General features: G+C 47.7%; 1 protein-coding gene across 1 annotated transcript in view; it reads left to right on the top strand.

The window, feature by feature from the left end:
* Positions 1-1,166: 1,166 nt before the first annotated feature.
* Positions 1,167-21,488, top strand: part of tmeff1a (transmembrane protein with EGF-like and two follistatin-like domains 1a) — a 113,815-nt gene continuing 93,493 nt past the window's right edge. Inside the window, exon 1 of the mRNA XM_030751987.1 lies at positions 1,167-1,845. Coding sequence (XP_030607847.1) covers positions 1,695-1,845 — 151 coding nt within the window. The 5' untranslated portion in view covers positions 1,167-1,694. The remainder of the gene's footprint in view (positions 1,846-21,488) is intronic.

Genomic DNA, 21,488 nt, shown 5'->3' with positions numbered 1-21,488 from the left:
AGGTTATTGTGGCTGCACCAGGACATCAGACGTTTGACCTCCATCCTGTAGGCCGACTCGTCTGAGATGAGTCCGATGAGAGTCATGTCGTCTGCAAACTTAATAAGCTTGACAGACTGGTGGTCAGAGGTGCAGCAGTTGGTATACAGGGAGAAGAGCAGAGGAGAGAGGACACAGCCCTGAGGAGTGCCAGTGCTGATGGTCCGGGAGTCCGAGACATTCTTCCCCAGCCTCACGTGCTGCTTCCTGTTCATCAGGAAGTCAGGAAGCATTAAAACAACTTGAACGGGTGAGTTTTTGAAAACCCTGTTCAGACCCACAGTGCTGTTGTGGGGACTGGCTCAAACCAGCCTGTCTGAGAACAGTTATTAAAACTGTCTTAACATGATGATTTCTGTGGAAAAAGGTGGAGACTGATCTTTAGTTTTAACAGGCATGCAGGACAGCTTTTTAAGATGTTTTTAAAATCCATTTCCCTGAATGTTATTATTGCTTATGGATCAATAGGTAAGCTGGATTTTAACGTTACTGTTTGAAGTGGATAGACTACATAACTACTTTGCACGGGGGCTGCAACTAATAATGACACCTAATTCTCACACTGCTCATTGTGTTAAACTACATGGTCTAAAATGAACAGGTGCGAGGATAACAACTTTTCCCCATAAGGTATAAATTCCACTTTTCACCTGGGACCTCCTGTTTAAGAGGAAAATGTGGGAATTCTCACATTTGGGAAATTTTTGCAACAAAAATAAGAGGCATCATAACAGCTGCTGAACCTGTTGAGTAAAATAAAATCTCCCAGTGAATTAAAAAGAGGCCAATAAAATACTTGCCTTCTAAAGTGTCACGTGATTCATCTCTCATCGTTAATAATATTCAGGAAAACAGTCACGTTTGCTGTCACATGCTCTTCCAGGCTGTGAAACTAAAGTGCTTTCTTATTAGAAATGCAGATTGGCAGCCCCGCTGTGCGCAGACTGCTGTAGCAGCCTGGCCTCCGTCTCTGCATGGAAAACCGCTTCTTTCACTGCAGCTTTTTGCAGGTTGCGTTTCTGTTTAAGGTGTGCGTGCGTGCGCGCGCGCGTGCGTCAGGGGCGTGGAGGTGGAGGGGAGTGTTGCATCCTCTCACGTGACCAGCCTGTCTGTCCTCTCCTCTCTTCAGTCCGGATCTCTTTGTTGTGGTTGCAGCTGCTGTTCTCTTTACGCACCGCGTCTCCTCTGAGCCGCTTCAGCGCCGCGCGGAACCCGGAGCCGGAGCGCCCCGGTGATCTCTCAGATTAGGATCCAGGACGTGGAGGATCGCTTCGTGTGCGGCGCGAGACAGACGGCCACATTTAGCTGGTGTAGATCATTGTGCCTAAAGAAAAAGACGCGGAGTTTCTTTGCAGAGGAAGGACGGATGGCGAGGATGCTCCCGCTGCCTCCTCTGCTCCCTCCCTGGACAAACCGGACCGCCTCTGAGACGTCCTGAACGCGGGATCCGGCGAGCAGCTCCCTGCACATTCCTCCATCTTCCGCTTCTCTGTGCTCTCCTCTCTGCAGCCTTTGGAGCTCTCCTTCAGTGGGGCACAGCGTGAGGCAGCCTCCGCCAGCTGCACCCGGGATTAAACAGTTCGCACGCCTTTTCACCTGAACCGAGATCCGAGCTCTGCGTCCTGCCGGCGTCTGCAGGTCGGATCGTCTTCATCATGATGCTGTCAGGCCCTGGGAGGCATCACGGGCGTCCCGGCGGGGTCGTCCGGTGCCTGCTGTCCGCCTGCCTGGTGTCTCTGCTGCTGGAGGCTCGGGCGTCTTATCCTCAGAGCGGCGAGTGCAAAGGCAAAGGGAAGGACTGCACAGGTAAGACCTCCGCCTCCTGCTGCTGCTGCTGTGGTGATGCTCCCGCTGTAAAACAATCTGTTTGATTTGAGAGAATAACCTTAATGTGATGCTGAGATATGGTTCCTGTAACGCTGCAGGAGAACCGGGCGCTATGACGGTAATATTCCCTCAGGGACGTCTCCACTGATAGGGTGACTTGTTGGAGCCTTGGCTGCGCTCGGTGTTGAGTTTGTGGTGACCTTTGCATCTCACAGGAGTCTAATTATAGTGGCTTCATTGTGCTATCAAGTGTCTGCGTCCTTTTTGGCCTGTTTGAGTTTCTAGCTGACTGAAATATGAAGAATCACATTAAGATATCTTTACGGTCATTGGACAACACAATGAAATATTCCTGCACGTTGTTGCTGGAAGTCAATAAATGTCTGTAACGTGTGCCGGGACTGGAGACGGAATTTCATCTGCTGTAGTATTGATACATTTATTCCTGTGGGGGGTTTGTGATATTACAGCAGGTCTGAGTTGTATATTTAGTGCATGTTCTCATCATTGGATCCATACTCTGCTCCTGTGGACGCTGCTGATGGTTGCATGAGCCTCTGTAGTGACAAAGGTTTTTAAGTTACAATCAGTGTTTTCTTTTCTTTATTTTTTGAAGCAGGACTGTTAAATTCATTTATTTTTGTTCACTTTAATATCACATCAAAGTTTCAAAAGGCTTCACAGACATAAAAACATTAAAAACAGGAAAAAACAACAAACTTAAAAAATATATAAAATATACATAAAAACCTGTGAAACGGAGACAAAGAGAAAAAGAAAATATGAAAGAAACAAAGTTGGAAGAACAATATGATATTAATAAAGAAAATGTGCCTCTGAGCTGCAGCAGTCCTGTGAAAACAGGATCGTTATCATTAAGTAGAGACATGAAAGTTTGATTCTCTAATATCCTGAAAATGGCAAAAAGCTGCATCTCTAATTTGTGTCTGTGAGGAAATCAGTGCTGAATTCATTCACATGCAGACTAATCTGATCTCAAGTGGGCTCGACCTCTGCGTCCCTCATACTCACAAAGAAACGTCCCTCTCATGTTTTTCCTTTGCACTAAAATCAGTTTGTGACGTTCACCTGAGACCAGATTTAAAAAGATAAACCGATAAATCCTGACTTCATCACCTCAGCAGGGAAGCAATGACTCTTTGCATTCAGTGGGCTGAACTGGTTCTGTTTGGAGGGCTGCTTAAGGCCCCCAGGCCACATGTTTGATACTCGTGTTGTTCCCTTCAGTTTCCACTAAAATGTTTTTTAACCTTCTCCTGTAGCTCTTTATCAAGTTATAACTCACATACTTTAAAATGCAGCATTTACAAGAACCTCAGTACAGGAAAGCAGCCATGTGGGTTTCAGGTGAGCTGTGTGTGTGTGTGTGTGTGTGTGTGGGAGGGGGGGCTTTCAGTGGACCCCCACAGCATCACACAGTTTTTCACTCAGTTTTTCACTCAATTCACTCAGTCTGTGTGCATCAGTTTGTGGCGATGTCTTTATTTATGAGGCTCTCTGAGTCTGAATCACAGTCAAATAATTAATCTGAGCGTTTCTCGTTTAATATAATCCCTGCTGAGTCACTCATACGGACATGATTTAATCTTCTGTCCTCTTGTCTGGGACCCGACCTGTGATGGGGTAACAGCTCTGACTCATTCAGTTGGATTTATACAGCTTTGTATCGTACGGTAAATATAATCTGAGTCCCTGCACAGCACTCGGAGACGGTGGGAAAGAAGAACTCGGCTTTAACAGGAAGAAACGTCCAGCAGAACCAGCTCAGGGCGGGGGGGCTGAGACGTGAGAGGGCAGAGAAGAAAAAATCACAAACTGCTAACAAGACAAAACAAACTAAAAATCTTGAATCTTCCAGAAGTCATTGATTTAAAATGAGCTGAGCTCTGAGCTGTTTCAGCAGGATGGATGCTTCAAACACTCTGCACAGTTAAAACATGTCACACATACTTCTGTTCGTGATGCACATCTTAATTACCTTCATTAGGTTTTCTGAAAGCAAGAACGAGAGAATTAAATTAAATGAAGGTCAGTTTGTAACAACATTTATAAAGTTGAAAAACAACTTGAATTTCAGAATATTTAAGAAAAAATGTTCTCCTCTCAGACGTCTTCGTTCTGGCTCCATGTTTATCGAGCGGTGCCTCACACGGGTGGAGCTCAGCTTGGAAACTTTGTCCTCGTTGTGCTGAGAACTTACAGGTTCCTGCAGAGCCTTAAAATGTTTTCAGCTCATTAATCTGAAAATATGGGCTTAATTGGTATTAAAAAGACTTAAATCCCCCTTTAAGCTGCAGGACAGGCTGCACAGAGCTGCTCACCAACACTGACTGGTTCCCTCTGAGGACGTTTGGAGAAATCTTTGAGACCTTTGAGGAGGAAGAACTGCTCGTGTAAACCTGAACAAGAGAATGAAGAAATGTTGGCTTATCTAGGAGAAAAAATGCTTAAAGTTAAGAAAAATTAAATATTAAAGTGGTGTTGATGACTTTCTGCACCTCCAGAAAATTAAATAACTCAGCTTGTTGCATGTCTCGATTGAAACTGTGGACAAACTGATATTGGCAATTAGAAATGCTGTTTTTACTCATGTATGCACCTTCACTTTTCTTGGCATGGAAATAATCAAATTTATGGAGAAAGTGAGTGTAAAAATATTGGTATTTGCCCTTTAAAGGCAGCACGGCGCGCACCCTCAGATAATAAAAGATGAGCTGCACGTCACGTCCCTAAAAACAGAGCGTCTATGAGCCTCTCACTTAGTGCTAATGTAATGCACTCTGACAGGGATGTTAGTCAGTGCTATTTGCAACCATGTTTGCATCCTCCTGCATCAATATCTAATATTCATGCATTCATTGCACCGTTATACTGTTCTCCTTCTTTTATGAAATATTTAAAGGAAAAGAGCAGCAGTCGTGTAAATGAGTGTTGGCTGTCACTCTGGAATAACCCGCCTCGGCCATGTTTTATTAATGAACCCCTGAATTGCTTTTGCTCGAGCCACTCGCGGTGTTTGCATTAAGAAATGGAGCGTTTTCCTCGATCCTCATCAGAACATAATGCCACGTTCTGCAGAGGCAAATGAAAATGTTCCGAGTCGCTAAACAAACCAAATACCTTGATTTTTAGCACAGGAAGCCTAATTCACACAGTCAGCGCTCCATGCATAACAATAAGCGCGCGGCGCAGGACTGAGTCTTGATACCAGATAATAATTGACTGCACTTCTTTGAGAACTGTTGTTCGTCAGGAAAACAGAATAAAAGACGAGATTTTCCCGTCTCAGGAGAGACGGAACAAAATGGCTTTTGGCACTTTGTTGGAAGCAGCCTGCCGCAGGGTTTGAAGGGAAAATGCAGCCCTGGAGAAACATCAAGCATTCATAGCAAACCAATATTCTCTGGTACTGAAGTGTAAAATATAATATGTGGAAAAGCATTTCTGGCACCAGCCGTCTGCTGCTGAGGGGGCGACGTGAAGCTCGGGTTCCATTTGCTGCCTTCATTTTCACTTACTTTGAGTTAGAGGAGATTTGGGCAGAGAAAGTGGCGGCAATGTGGACAAAAAGGATGAAGCTGCCTGTGAGAGATATTTACCAGGCAGGTTTTCAGCTTGTGACTCAGAGAGGAATCTATCTGGGAATATACCACAAATCCAGGTCTTCCTGTGTGGGAACAGATGGTTTCCCACACATTGAGACTGCACTTGTGGTAGCAGCAACAAAAGGCACACCCACGTTTTCATTAATACAATAAATAATAATAATAATAATAATAATAATAGCAATACACACTGTCAGATTGGTGTAGCAGCACATAAACTGCCCTCCAGCTGTGGAGCTCCAGAGCAGGAGGAGGACTACTTTTGGCAGCTGCGGTCCAACATGGCAACGTTGGAGTCCATCTGACCTCAGGACAAAAGGTCACAAGGGCAACCTGACCAGCCTGCCCTCAGGGTAACACAAGGACTGGTTTGCAATGACTGAACCTTCAAAATAAAAGTCATGGTATTAATACACTGATCATACACTGATCATGACTTTTTCCTCAGAAGGTGAAAACATATGTGGGCAGCTGTTAACATATCAGGGTGGTCCACTCGATTGTTTGAGTGCAACAGTAACACAATAATCCAACACAGTCCTGAAAGTTTGCACAGTTCAGAGTCAGAATGATGGTTCAGTTCAGACGCGTTCAGACCCCACGGGCCCCGGGGTCTCCACTCCATAGAGTGCAAATTATAAAGAAGACAAGAAGTTAAACTGATGAGCAAATGTTAGAACTTTGTACAGTTTACCTTCAGTTTACTGATCACTGCAGGCTGAACGTTCATTCCTGCATGTAAAGAAGCTTCATGCTGATTCAGTGCTGCCTCATCGGTAAAGCCTGCATCACTTTCTCTTCATGCTGGATGTCTGTAGTGTCTGTTGTTTCTCTCAGTGGCAGTGATGCGTCTGCGCAGATGAGGCAGTCGGAGTTGTTTTCCTGCACGTGCCAACAATGACCGCTCATTACACCTCGACCTACAACCAGAAGGCTTCCTCAGAGAAGTCCAAACCCTTTCCCACTGATTCGGCACATTCGTCTGCAGAGTTTCCCAGAGTCTCCCAGACTGTCTCAGCCGGTGTTCTCAGACTGAGACATGTTCTTAGCTTTTATTGATAAATGGCTTAAAACGAGCCAAACTAACATTAGCTCCAAGCTCTCAGCTCCAGGTTCACTGATTGAAGCCCAGATTCATCAGCTGGAGAACGCTGCAGCCTAGTGATGCATTAATCCGTGAAGTTTCAGTGGGGGATATATTTTATTTTGGTTTACGCTGTTGGGTTTATAGCAAAAGTTGCTCATAGGAAGTTCATAGTGTGAGGTGAGAGAATTTCATAACAAGAGTCAAGGTAAGTAAAGTTAAGTTTGTAAGGTCTGCAGTTCACTGGATTAAAAATAATAATTATAAAGAGCTGCACATGGAAAAAGTTTACTGTTCATAAGTCTTAAATAGATTCATGAACCTTCACTTATAAAGGAGGAAGCTGCTGGAGGAGAATCAGCCAGAACTATATTCAAGGCTTTCAGCTGAAGGAAGGAAGAAACGTCCGGCAGTGTTTCTTCATATTTCTAATATTTTTATTTCTAGCAGCGCTCCCAGACTGAGAACGTTTGCACCCTCTCTACAACTGATGCGCAGAACCCGGGAGTGCCCAGTTTTTCAGAATAAAGCTGTAATTCATGGCGATGCAGCGTTACATATTTGAAAAGCTCGAGTTTCCTGCACCTTGTCTGAAGAGTGTGAATATAGCGTGACCCACAGAGACGCCGACTTCTCCGAGTGTTCGTCTTGTTTGTGCTCTGGTTTCCTTTGATTGGCTCACGCATCATTAAAATGGAAGCCAGCGGTGGACGAACATCTGGTGATGTGAGGTGTCGGGACAGAAAGTCGTCTTTAGATAAAAGTCCTGCTGCAGAATCCTGTGAGAACGTGAGGTCAGCGAGCTGCTCCTGCGTCAGCTCTGTCCTCCATATGTTTGCACTGTGTAATTTTGTGGCCTACCAACCATTTCATTTGGGATGCTTATTTTTCTGGAGGCACATATGTTCAACAGAACCCCCCCACCCCCACCCCTACCCATCGTATCTGAGGATGTGGTCAGAGCTGTTTTTCAGCCAATTACCGATGTATAAAAGGCCCCATTCTGCTTCCTGTCGTATATCTCCTGTTTCAAATAACGAGGTCGGGGTATGAACAGTAATCTCTGCAAACTGAAAGCTCAGGTCCTCTCTGAACACTCAGTTTCAGGCAGTTTTTTCTACTCTTGGATCTATATGATATCATAGAGAGATCCCTGATATGATCATCTCAGGCACAGGTAGCACCACCCACCTGCTGCTCAAACCTTTTCCTTCAGAAGGGGCAGGAGGGGAACTAAAACAGCTCATTTCAGACGGAGGATGAACTGAATAAGATACATGTGGATTATTGTTGAACTATAAATCATGCAAAGGCACACTAGAAGAGTCCAAGAGTAAAAATATGGCACTGGAGGTTCTGAGATTTTCTTGGCTCAAAATCGGCCTTTGGGGAGTGAAGCGTGATTGTCTGCATATAGAGGAAGAAGTGAGTCTTACATTGTCTGTGATTGTTCCAGCTGTTTCTGGGCATTTAATGTACAAAAATGTATTTTATATTTGGTAAATGAAACCTCACTTTAAGGAACAAACACTGATTAAACAGGTTTTAACTGCAGTCTCGATGATTATAGTTTTTATGTGCAGAAAAAAAAATATTCTCCTTTGATTTCCAATAAATGAGCACCGGTTTCATGCAGTAAATTAGCTGCTAAGTTACTTTTTAATTGGCTTTAAAAAAAATGTATTTATTTTTATTTCACTGCATTCAGCTTCAATAACTTTTGGGAAATGGAAATCTTGGACCTGGACTGGTCACAGCCGGGTTAACAGCCCAGCTGATCGGATCCCAGACCGGCTGCATAAAAACTCTCAAATGTTCTCTGAAAGTGTTTAAACTTGGCCTTTTAAAGGTGGCACTGAAAACTGAATATTGAATAAATGCAGTCAAAAACCTGTAAAAATCAGGTCTTTGGATGTGAGGAAGAAAACTGTAACCATAAGAAATCTTTTTTCTTTTCTTTTTTATGATATTAGACGGTTGCGCTTTCACATCTCGCTGCTTCACCTGCTGTTGAACTCCAAAAACTCTCATAACAGAAGTGGATGGAAACTGGGAGCTGGACAGTACGTTAATATTTTCTACCAGTAACTGGTGATTGGCTCCAGGTTTGAATGTCTCTGACTCTGAGATCTAAGCAGAAAAAGCAAAGGGAGGCGGCTGTACCTGTGAAACTAGCTTTACAGGTTGATTATTTACCCTGGAGGCAGACCACTGAATTAACTTAATAAAACAGCCTTGATGCAGGAATTCATTTGATCAGTTGGTGGTCGATCTAATCGATATAGTCTGTTTCGAGTTGCAGGACGAATCGAATTTGAAGTTCACTCCTTTATTTAAACATGTCGTTTCACTGCTGTCACGGGACCTGTGCAAACATGTGCTCTTTAAATATTGACAGAAACATAAAGTGTAGTTTGAGTATTTACAAGTTTGAAACCGCGACACACAACAACCTCGTTTCTTGGTCATAACGAGCTCGTTTCTGTGGACTTCTCTCTGCTCCAGGTTTTGCTCTCAGCTGCAGTGTGAGCCATAAATCTCACACTGTAAGGTGGCAGGACTTGGACGGGCGCCTGGATGGGCAGGTGGAGCAAAGAAGTGAAAGAAATCCAACTCTACAGTTATTTTTGCCTTAATGTCACCTGAAAACTGCAGAGATGGGCTGTAATTAATAGCAGTCAGCTGTTTCCTGACAGGACGGGAAGCACTTAGTCACAATCTGCTTTTATTTTGTCGAGCCGTTTCACTCCGACTCGGTCAGGTTATGTTCCCTGACAGCCGGGAGGGAGCTCGCTCACCCTCACCAAGATAAATGAAATCATACTGTATAATTTGGCCCTCTGCGAGGCTTTTAAACGCTCGCCTCCTGGGAGATCCTTTCAAAGTCCTCCGCCTCGCCCGACAGAGCACGCTCAGCGGCTCATACCAGGTGTCAGGAAGCTCGAACACGACAAATTTACTTGGGGAAAGTGAAACAGGCGTGATTAAATTTTCAGCAGCAGCTCTGAAATGAGCAGAGCTGCTGATGAATATTGATGTTCTGTCAATGCTGTTTACTGTTTGCACTCAGAGGCCGTTTAGCCGGAGCAGCCGATGATGAGAACAGCATCCACCCCTCAGCAATCTTCCTGCCGAGCTGGAGGGATGGAGGTGAATGTGAAGAGCAGGTAGACTGTGGTCCAGGTGTTCCCGTGGGAATGCCATCAGTGAAAGCTGGGAGGCACATTCATCTTTGGTGACCTGTTTTTCAAGATGATAATGAGACTACATGAATAATTTGCATTTGAAATCAAGAACTGACAGGACAACACACACACCCACACACCCCCACACACACACTATAATAGATATGTGTAAATCAGCTGAATGTGAGTCAGCTCAGTTAAACAATCCCCCCTCCTTTATTTTGAAAGACCAGCTGTTGCTAACCAGCTAGCCTACATACTTCCTGTCTCATCTTTATCCACAGATGAAAAATAAAAAAGTGATTCTCAGTTTGTGCCTGAGTGCAGGAAAATCCTCAGTGTCTGCAGACACACAATATTCAATAATTAGCCAAACTAAAATCCCTCAGTGTTGTCCAAAAGTCATCAGTGATGAAGTCACCTGACTGTCAGCTGTTCATACAGTGTTCAACATCCTCCCCCCCCCCGGCGGCCAGCCGGGAGGTCAGCCTTCTACTGCTCCACAAAAAAGCCAATTTAATTACTTCACAGACTCAAAGGCTAATATTTTATTCAACAAATCTATATCGGAATAAATAAATGATACAGAGTGAATCTATCGCTCTATCTGTGGTAGCTAAAGCTTTATGCTGCAGCATCTCTGCTGTTACCAGAAACCTGAGAAACCAAACTCAGCGAGCAGATGAGCAGCTCTGGTTTTAGCTTCTTCCTGATTCAGGTTTCCTGTTGCTGAGTAAAATGAAGCTGAAACAAGTTTCCATGGAAACTCAGAAACGCTGATGGTTTTAAAGTGAATCAGTAGAAACACCATCACTCCCTCTGATGGGCCAACAGACTCTACTGTTCCCGAGCCACCTTTGAGGATGATCAAGCATCTTCGTCTGTTTGCTGAAGCAGGCAGCAGTTCACTTGGTTTCTGCTTCGTTCTTCTTTGGTGGTTTCTCTGTGCTTCCCAGTGGTGGCCAAAGTACTGACATTCTGTACTTAAGTAGAAGTACAAGTACTTGTGTTAAAAACTATGCTGGTAAAAGTTGAAGTACTGGTTCAACTTCTGTACTCAAGTAAAAGTAAAAAGTACAGGCTCTGAAATGTACTCAAAATAAGAAAGTAAAAGTAGCTCCTTGGAGGACGTTTCTACCTCTTTCTTCCATCTTTCTCCATCTGAGTGAAGTTATCTCATTCTTGGCAAAGTATTTGTACTTTGTTACTGTCCACCACTGGTGCTTCCTAGTGTCAGCGTGACTGTTCACTCAGAGGGGCTGGATCGGGCACATCCAGGATATCTTTTCCTTTTCTAGCTCAGCTTAAACTCACATCCACACAGGCTGAGCGGTCACACGAAGGCGGTTATCTATTTGATTAGACACCTCAGGGTTTTCAGTCCTAGATACGAGTGAGTTTACCTGAAAGAGGCTTTAAGATAAAGTTTAAATTACAATATAAGAAGTTAAACACATAATGAACATCTGCAGCCAGAGCAGCAGAGTGAGAGCAGAGCTGTTTGTGCTGTTATAAAGAGCTGTGTGAATGTGTGCTTCAGGCACTCTGAGTGGTCAGTGAGAGCAGCACTGTACAAATAAAGTCAATTTATTCACAGGACAGAAAAATGAGGGCAAAAAGCTGATTGTGCTCAGTTATCAGTATTACTGTCCCAGCGTGGAGGTGCAGGAACATCTGACTCTAACTGCGTTTTCAGGGGAATTGATTTGCTTTAATGAGGTTATTCCTGTAAAGTGCAACAGTTTCATTCTTTCAGCTGCAGCCCACCAATGTTTAAGACTCTGAGGAAGCAACCAACAAATAACAGCAGAATTCAGTCCAGGCTGAATTTCATGCAAGAGCCACAAAGAAACAAAGCTTAGCATCACTCTTTTAGGATCATATGACCATTTCAAGGATTACAGGACAATAAAATTGCTGTAAACTTGCTGACGGCCAACAGGAAAAGCCCCAAAGAATTACTGATGCTTGTCAGGGAAAGCCAAGAGTTTAGTCTTTAAAAGCTACAAACTCTTTTACTATCTGCACTTTGAGCTCTGAGGGCTCTCCCACGAATAGTGATGATATTTTCAATCAGAATTGATTTATTGCACCTGTAACACGTTTAAAAGCACGTTGCCACTCGCACAGGGTTTACTGTGGAGATGAACGTTGCCTGTTTCCAGTTTGTGTTGCACGTTGCCATGTGTCCCTTCAGTGCCACTCAGCAAGTAGTTGGTGAGTGTTTGCAGACAGGTCAGCATCTTCCATGCAAACCAAGTGTGACTGCGAGCAACCAAAGCAATCACAGGCAGGGTTTTGGTGCAACAGCCGGCAACACTCACGACACCCATTTTTCTCAAGTGATGGAGGGTTGTTGTTGTTGCAGACTGATCTTCAGGTCTGTGTGGCTGAAGCTTAAATACATTTTCATCCAAATTCTAGCTTTATTAATTCTGTATGAGTTCTGGTTTGAAGTCCACAGCATTTCATGCTTCTTTAATGATTCTGCACTGGGAACCTGTCTGCAATATTGGCTGTTTTTTATGCCCACAGTTTGTTTTTTTTTCATAAATAAAAACTTTGGCATCAAACTCCAGAAATGCGCAGACATATAAAGAATCAATTTTGACCTTAAGCTCAGGACTTACTCTGTGTTTTGAATGTTTTTCTCCTTAAAGTTTATGCGGCAGTGTGAGGTTGAGGCTCTGAAGCGAATATAAACCTGGATTTCGGGTGATGCTGAATGTGTTTTGGCTGTTTAACAACCGTTTTATTCCTCGTAATGAAGCAGAAACAAACAGATGATAAATGACAAGATGTTCCTTCTGCTTTCTGTCCCCTTGTGAGAAAAACAACAACCAAAATATCAATTTATTCACAGCACAGCAGACAGCAGCAGAAACAACATTAATCATATTTCTGGCACAGATACAACACCACCTCCAGGATTCTACATATCAGGCAGTTTTAAGTATTTCCATGCAGATCCCCCTGATTGATGAAACGTCTGTTGTTTCATAAACACGAGGACGGGCGGCGGTCGGAGTCTCCGAGATGATTACGCTCGGGATTTGTTCTTTCTGTGACTCGGGTTTTCATATCAGAGCCTCTTTCTCCTCTCCTGGACAATCACAGCCTGAATAAACTGAGATTTTTACTTTATCTTCTAGTGTTGAATAATGAAGGCGTTTAGTTGTGATGAGCCCAAAATCTTCCAGGAGAATTTTCTGGAAATTAATATTTTTCTCTTATCTTGAGAACGAGGACAGAAGAGAACAGGACAGGTTTCTGGAGTCAAATGGAGAAAATTGAAAATTGATTTTCTGCTCTTTGAGAAAATAATAGCTCAGGAGTTGGCAGGAACATTTCTGCACTTAATTTGACGGGAGTTTTCTCTTTGTACAAAATAAATGTCAGAACAGTCATTTTCTCAACCTTTTCTGTATCGCAGTCCAATTTTTAGGATCCCAAATTATCATGACAGCAGCAGTTGGAGAGCTGACAAGATGTCATCTGAATTTATGTCTTTTGTCTTTTAAGAGCTTAAAGAGCCGAAAGCCTGAGTATTAAATATGAATAAGAAGTGAGATAACACTCTTTAGCAGGATGAGAACAATCCTGAATGCTGAGCAACACTGAATAAACCAATTCAACAGATTTAATGATCCCCTCGATACACATTCAATCATTTACTTAAAAACTCTTGAAATGAAGAATTTTAGGTTTGCTCAGATGAAGATTTCTGAATTTAAACCACCTGCATGTACAGGAGCTGCAGTTCCTCTAATGGCCACTTGAGGCTGCCTCCAAAGGTGAGCCAGCCTCCACAGACTCCCAGGTTAAAATGTCCACATTTATGAGCATGTGGCCATATAGAAAATGGTTTTGGTCATTTAAATCTTCATAGCAGCTGTACAGTGATGAAGGCCGGATAAGTGAGCAGCTGTCGGCTAACCGGAGTCACTGAACTGGACACATCGACTGTTATCTGGCAGATATTACAGCAGCTCAGTGGCTAACTGTGCTAACAGACCATCCAAGAATCCAGTGTTTCCCACACATAGACCTTACTTTGTTAGTCACACAGGTAACTTTGATAACACATTTTGGTACTTTGTCATTTTTTTGAGAGAACGACGTCATCTGCAACAAGAGGCAACCCCTCTTATTTTGAAAGTTCAGTCACTGCTAATCAGTCAGCACCAGCGTTTCCTGTCTCATGTTTATCCTCCCAGTCAGCTCATCTGCCGGCAGGGAACTTTGACTGACTCCGACTCCACCGCAGCCGGCAGCTGTCTTCTCCTGCTCTGAGAGATGGTGGGCATCTAACAAGAAGCTGCAGCAGGTGGAGAAACGGTTAATGTGATGCTACGCCAACCTCACCGAGCCGGCAGAGCAGAACAAGGACTGCCAGTGAAGTTGGAGTCCATCCACCAAATTAGAGACTCAGTGTCTGATAGCCTACTTCACTTTGGTCCACACACTAGAGCATGTTTCTGCAGAGCTAACTTCATTAACTCAGCATTATATTCAATTATGCTCAGTTTGCACTTGTGTTGTTTGAGCAGTTTTGAATAATCATTTTCTCTTTTATATCTTTTTCCTTCTCTTTAGTTTATCTTCACAGTAAACTTTATAGACCAAACTTTATTGATAACTGAACAGAGTCGTCTTCACTTTGCTCAGTAATGTATGTGTGTTAGTAAAGCCTGCTGCAGAGGACCTTGTGGACAGTGATGGACGTCATGTCCCCTCTGTTCCTGTCACCGGAGGCTCTGAGGTGTGAGAACTGAGTGTTGTGTTTGCTTTAACCGCCAACAATACACAGCAACACAGCAAATGCTTTTTAAAGCCTCCCAAGACCTGCCATTTTCAAAAAGTCTGGAGAAGAGTCTGAAGTTCAGTTCACGCTTTCTTTCGGGGGCTTTACATATGTTACATAACGGAGTCCGGAGGGAGACTTCAGTGAGGTCTTATTTTGTTGTAGATCTGCTGTCAGTTCACGTTGGCTGGAGCTGACTTGATGTCTTTGTGGTGAGTTTGCTTCTAATTTCAGCCTCTTATGTCCAAACAAGGCTTCGGTTCCCTCGTGTTTCCCTGTGACCTGGTGGGTTTTACAGCCGCACATCAGTGAAAATGGTCCAAATACTTCAGAGCATGTGGTGGTGAGGCGGGAGCCGAAATAGAGGTTTTTGTTTCAGTGTTTCTGTCTCAGTGATTAACGATACTGTCATGTCCTGGGCCGTTGGCCCAGCGTTTTGTGTTAGTTTATTTCCTAGTGTTGTGATATGTCTGCGTCTCTGTCCTGAGTCTGTGCCTGTTCCCCGTGTTTAGTCAGTATGTTCCTTGGTTTGTCACTTCCTGTTTATTTTGACAGTCTGGTTTTCCTGTGCTTTGTGTTCAGCTTTGCTTCCCCTGTGTAATTAGTTTCATTTGCCTCACCTGTTGTTCCCTGCTGTTTCCTCTTGCCCTGATTACCCAGTGTGTATTTAAGCCCTCAGTTTCCATGTGTTCCTTGTCGCGTCGTTGATGTTTTGTGCCCGCATGTTCCTGTGTTCCCTGTGCCTGCCCTTCGTCTCCCTGTGCCTCCCTTCCAAGGTTTTTGTATTTGTGTTTCCCCCGTTGAAATAAATCCCTTTTATGTTACGCTGACTTCTGGAGTCCTTCGTGTCAGCCATTCCTCGTCCATTTCCTCCCCGGCCATGACAGAACGACGCGACCATACTAAAGACCCTGCAAGCTCCGGCCGCTACAATGGCACTCGCCTGGCGCTGGGGGGACCAGCTTTTTTGAACGGTCCCCGGCGACGCCGCTCACCGCCCCCGCCTAAACCGCAGGTCTGCCGCGTGGGCGGACTGTTTTTGGCGCCGGCCGCTCCCTCACCTGTCACTCCGCTCGCTGGCCCCTCCTGTCCTCAGCAGTCGCCGCAGCCACGGAGGACGAGATACCGGAGGAAGCGGAGAGACGTTTTCCTGGAGCCAGCGCCCGGAATGACTCCAGAGGAGTCATTTTTCCGATTCCTGGGTCACAGGGGTCCCTGGCCTCCCACCACTTCCGCGTCACCACTGCCTGCTGCTGACGGAGGAAGACCAAGCTCCCGGCAGCATCAGAGAGAATCGCCGCGGGAGCAGAGCGGCATAACGCCGCGGAGACGGTCACTCTCGCCTCAGTCAGCTGTAGCGCCAGCTCATTCTCCGTTTCCCCAGTTAGCCGTAGCGCCAGCTCATTCTCAGTTTCCCCAGACAGCTGTCGTGCCAGCTCAGTCTCAGCCTTCCCAGTCAGCCGCAGCTCGCCCTAGCTCTCAGTCGCAGTGTTCCCAGTCGGCTGTAGCTCCAGCTCCTCCTCAGTCGCAGTGTTCCCAGTCAGCTGTAGCTCCAGCGCCCCCTCAGTCGCAGTGTTCCCAGTCAGCTGTAGCTCCAGCTCCCCCTCAGTCGCAGTGTTCCCAGTCAGCTGTAGCTCCAGCTCCCCCTCAGTCGCAGTCCCAGACCCCTCAGTTAGCTCCAGCTCCCTCTGCTCACCCTGCTCCAGCTCCCTTAGCTCCAGCTTCCCCTGCACCCGTACCTGTTCCGCGGGTGGGGGCAGCCACGGACGGGCTGACCTCTGCACCCGTACCTGTTCCGCGGGTGGGGGCAGCCACGGACGGGCTGACCTCTGCACCCGTACCTGTTCCGCGGGTGGGGGCAGCCAGACCCAAGCCTTCGCATCGGTTTTCTGCGTTAGCTGCAGCAGCAGGGTCTCAGTCAGCTCTAGCTCCAGTCGCTCCCCCTCGCCTTCAGTCAGCTCTAGCTCCAGTCGCTCCCTCTCGCCTTCAGTCAGCTCTAGCTCCAGTCGCTCCCCCTCGCCTTCAGTCAGCTCTAGCTCCAGTCGCTCCCCCTCGCCTTCAGTCAGCTCTAGCTCCAGTCGCTTCCCCTCGCCTTCAGTCAGCTCTAGCTCCAGTCGCTCCCCCTCGCCTTCAGTCAGCTCTAGCTCCAGTCGCTCCCCCTCGCCTTCAGTCAGCTCCAGCTCCAGTCGCTCCCCCTCGCCTTCAGTCAGCCCCAGCTCCAGTCGCTTCCCCTCGCCTTCAGTCAGCCCCAGCTCCAGTCGCTCCCTGTCCACTCCAGTCTCAGTCAGCCCCAGTAGCTCTTCCTCGGTCCCCGGTGTCAGCTGTTTCTGTGCCCTCTCAGTCTGCTCCCTCCGCTTTAACGTCAGTTAGCTCCGTAATCCCCTTGGACCCTTCAGTCAGTTCGGTTTTGGTCTCTTCATCTGCAGTTTTTCCATCTTTAGTCGCAGTTCCCTCAGCTCCGGCTCCCTCGGTAGCTCCAGTAATGACAGCTTGCCCAGTGTCAGCTCTTCCTAGCTCTCAGTCAGTCTCCACGCAGACTGCTCCCCGTAGCGTTCAGTCAGCTTCCACGCAGCCAGATCTCCCTAGCTCTCGGTCAGTTTCCACGCAGCCAGATCTCCCTAGCTCTCGGTCAGTTTCCACGCAGTCGGCATGCTCTAGCTCGCAGTCTGCCTCCACGCAGTCTGCTCTCCCTAGCTCGCAGTCTGCTCTCCCTAGCTTGCAGTCTGCTCTCCCTAGCTCGCAGTCTGCTCTCCCTAGCTCTCAGTCGGGTTCCACGCAGTCGGCATGCTCTAGCTCGCAGTCTGCCTCCACGCAGTCTGCTCTCCCTAGCTCGCAGTCTGCGTCCACGCAGCCAGTCGTCTCCCGGCCTGCTTCCACGCAGCCAGTCGTCTCCCGGCCTGCTTCCACGCAGCCCATAGCGTCAGCTCCCATGCAGTCCCCTGCACCTTGGCTATTCCCCGAGCGGCCCCTGCTGCTCAATAAAGCAGCAGTGTGCCCTGTTCCGCAGTCCCAGCCTGCGCATCCGGAGCCTCACCATGTAGGCCCCGTTCAGCCCAAGGGCTCAGCTCAGTCCGAGCCGCCAGGGGGTCCCGCTCAGTCCGAGCGCTCCGAGCCTGAGGGTCCCGCTCAGTCCGAGCCGTTGGGGGTCTCCGCTCAGTCCGAGCCGATGGGGGTCTCCGCTCAGTCCGAGCCGATGGGGGTCTCCGCTCAGTCCGAGCCGATGGGGGTCTCCGCTCAGTCCGAGCGCTCCGTGCCAGAGGGCCCCGCTCAGTCCGAGCCGATGGGGGTCTCCGCTCAGTCCGAGCCGATGGGGGTCTCCGCTCAGTCCGAGCCAGGGGGTCCCGCTCAGTCCGAGCCGATGGGGGTCTCCGCTCAGTCCGAGCGCTCCGCGCCAGAGGGTCCCGCTCAGTCCGAGCCGATGGGGGTCTCCGCTCAGTCCGAGCCGATGGGGGTCTCCGCTCAGTCCGAGCCGATGGGGGTCTCCGCTCAGTCCGAGCCGATGGGGGTCTCCGCTCAGTCCGAGCCAGGGGGTCCCGCTCAGTCCGAGCGCTCCGCGCCAGAGGGTCCCGCTCAGTCCGAGCGCTCCGCACCAGAGGGTCCCGCTCAGTCCGAGCCGATGGGGGTCTCCGCTCAGTCCGAGCGCTCCGCGCCAGAGGGTCCCGCTCAGTCCGAGCCGATGGGGGTCTCCGCTCAGTCCGAGCGCTCCGCGCCAGAGGGTCCCGCTCAGTCCGAGCCGATGGGGGTCTCCGCTCAGTCCGAGCGCTCCGCGCCAGAGGGTCCCGCTCAGTCCGAGCCGATGGGGGTCTACGCTCAGTCCGAGCCGGTGGGGGTCTCTGCTCAGTCCGAGCGCTCCACGTCACCCGAGGGTTCCCCACCAGAGCCCGGGGTCGCCCTTCTCCGCCGCCGCATGCCCCGCGGTCGGCCTCCAGTGTCTGCTCCCCGTCGCCGCCGCCGCACGCCCCGCGGTCGGCCTCCAGTGACTCCTCCTCGTCGCCGCCGCATGCCGCGTGGTCGGCCTCCAGTGACTCCTCCTCGTCGTCGCCGCCGCCGCTGGGTGCGCGGTCGGCCTCCAGTGACTCCTCCTCGTCGTCGCCGCCGCCGCTGGGAGCGCGGTCGGCCTCCAGTGACTCCCCCTCGTCGTCGCCGCCGCCGCTGGGAGCGCGGTCGGCCTCCAGTGATTCCTTCTCGTCCTCGTCGCCGCCGCCGCTGGGAGCGCGGTCGGCCTCCAGTGATTCCTTCTCGTCCTCGTCGCCGCCGCCGCTGGGAGCGCGGTCGGCCTCCCTCGTTGGGATTTTGCTTTGTGGCCCCTTGGCCTCTGCGGCCTCCTGAACTGTGTGTTTTTTGTTTTTGGATTTCCCACTGACTCCCCTGAACTGTGGACTGTTTTTTTCCCCTGCTGTTTTTTGTTTTTTCATAGCTCCTGGACTGTTCCTTGTTTCGACCCCCTGTTTTGGACTGTCTCCGGCCTTGTGCCGTCGCCTTTTGTTCTGGTCCTGTGTTTTTGTTTTCTTCCGGTACGGGTTTGATTTGTTTTGTTCACGCCCTGTGATTTCTGTTTTGCTCCCTGTCTTTGTTTTTGTTTCGGGCCCTCCCTCCTGGTCCCCCGCCTCCCGCCCTTGTCTGGTTTTGTTTTCTGGTTTTGGCCGTCGGGAGCCGGCCTTTGAGGGGGGGGTACTGTCATGTCCTGGGCCGTTGGCCCAGCGTTTTGTGTTAGTTTATTTCCTAGTGTTGTGATATGTCTGCGTCTCTGTCCTGAGTCTGTGCCTGTTCCCCGTGTTTAGTCAGTATGTTCCTTGGTTTGTCACTTCCTGTTTATTTTGACAGTCTGGTTTTCCTGTGCTTTGTGTTCAGCTTTGCTTCCCCTGTGTAATTAGTTTCATTTGCCTCACCTGTTGTTCCCTGCTGTTTCCTCTTGCCCTGATTACCCAGTGTGTATTTAAGCCCTCAGTTTCCATGTGTTCCTTGTCGCGTCGTTGATGTTTTGTGCCCGCATGTTCCTGTGTTCCCTGTGCCTGCCCTTCGTCTCCCTGTGCCTCCCTTCCAAGGTTTTTGTATTTGTGTTTCCCCCGTTGAAATAAATCCCTTTTATGTTACGCTGACTTCTGGAGTCCTTCGTGTCAGCCATTCCTCGTCCATTTCCTCCCCGGCCATGACAGATACATATTCTGATTCTTAGACTTTAGAGGTAGGATTTTCTCCAGTGATGACCTCAGCATGTCTTTGGATTATGGGAGAACAGGAAAACTCAACACAGGAAGGCTGTGCCCCCCAATGAATTTAATTAAATTCATTTCAATTTTATTTATAGAGCACCAAATCACAACAAACAGTCGCCTCAAGGTGCTTTAAGGTAAAGATAAAGACCCTACAATAATACAGAGAAAACCCAACAGTCTAAACGACCCCCTATGAGCAGCACTTGGTGACAGTGGGAAGGAAAAACTCCCTTTAACAGGAAGAAACCTCCAGCAGAACCAGGCTCAGGGAGGGGGGGTCATCTGCTGGGAAGGGGGGGGGGGGGGGGGGGGGGGGGGGGCGCAGAGATTAATAATAACTAACGGTGAAATGCAGAGTGGGGTATAAAAAAGTAAAAGAGGTGAAACCCATTTGAACCAGCAGGCAGCAGCGCTCACCGCTGCACCACCGTCTCCCTCATTATCTAAATCTTTCTACCTTAATGGTTCCCAGAAGGTGAATCCTGTTGTCCTCGATGGCAGGGCTGCTCGAATGTGGCAAGAACCACTAATTGCAATTGATTTAGTCAAAATTGAGATCTCGATTATTTAACGTAGTTACTTGGAGCTATTAACTTTACAAACGCTGCTCATTTATTGATCTTAAACCGTCTCCAACAGTGAATTTCTTTGAACTTTAAAAATAATTTAACTTAAATTAATTACCTGGTTACCAGCCAAGGCTGCAACACATTACTGAAAGTGGACACAAGGCCCTGTGTGATCGAGGAAAAAAAGGCATCACCACAGGCTCTCCTTTGCAAACTGTTTCGACTTTTATGTCCTATAGATTGTTCTTGTTAAGCAGAGGTTCTTTAATCATCTTACCTGGAGCTTAATTAAACAGAAAGTGAGTTTTGGGGCAAAGATCTATCAGCACAAATCAAAACGAGCACTTCTTCACCAAAATGATGGAAGAGTTTCAGTAAATTCATGTTGTGGTTTAGGGTGCTGTTATAGCTCACAGCATTGGGCAGGTGACCCATGAAACCTGGGTTTGAGTCCTCCCCAGACCACTTCCTGCATGTCGTCCCCCCCCCCACTCTCTCCCAGCTTTATACTTTCTAAATTGCCAAAAAAAAAAAAAAAACCCCCCCAAAAAAAGAGTTTATGGGTTAAAGTGTGAAGGATGAATTTTGCATTTAGTTGATTTTCACAAATAAAACCTTGGCCTGAAGTCATGGTGACCTTTTACTTTGGGAATCGCAGCGACCACCTGCTTCACTCTGAGTCAGAGCAACCCGAACCTGGACTGCCAGCGCAGGCTGTGCTTGACAGATTATATTTGTGAAGGACAGATCGGATCAACCTGCGCGGCGTTTTTCATTGATGTCGGTTCACTTTCTCCCGGCGTCGCTCCTCTCCAGCTGAGAAGGAATTATCCGACGATCAGGTTTGCCGGCTGAGTTTAGGGCAAACCAATTATCTGCAGCTCTACAGGGTGACAGACACTTTTAATTGTCTTCCATGAGGCAATAAAAGGTGTTTGTCAACTGGCTGGATGTGGACTTTCTAAATCTGTTGTGGCTCTTGGAGTTTAATTAAGCCTGGAGGATAAATCGAGCCATAAAGTCAAGGTGCTCTTTGGAGGAAGCCTCGGTTGTCTGTCAGGAGATTCTGTGGATGTCAAACCGTCTCTGCGGTTGTTTTTATTAAACTCAAGATTCACAAGTTGACTCTGTGATCAGA

Source organism: Archocentrus centrarchus, chromosome 17, assembly GCF_007364275.1.
Source record: "Archocentrus centrarchus isolate MPI-CPG fArcCen1 chromosome 17, fArcCen1, whole genome shotgun sequence".
Lineage (NCBI taxonomy): Eukaryota > Metazoa > Chordata > Actinopteri > Cichliformes > Cichlidae > Archocentrus > Archocentrus centrarchus.
Note: the sequence above shows the minus strand (reverse complement) of the source record. Positions and strands in the feature narration are given on the sequence as shown.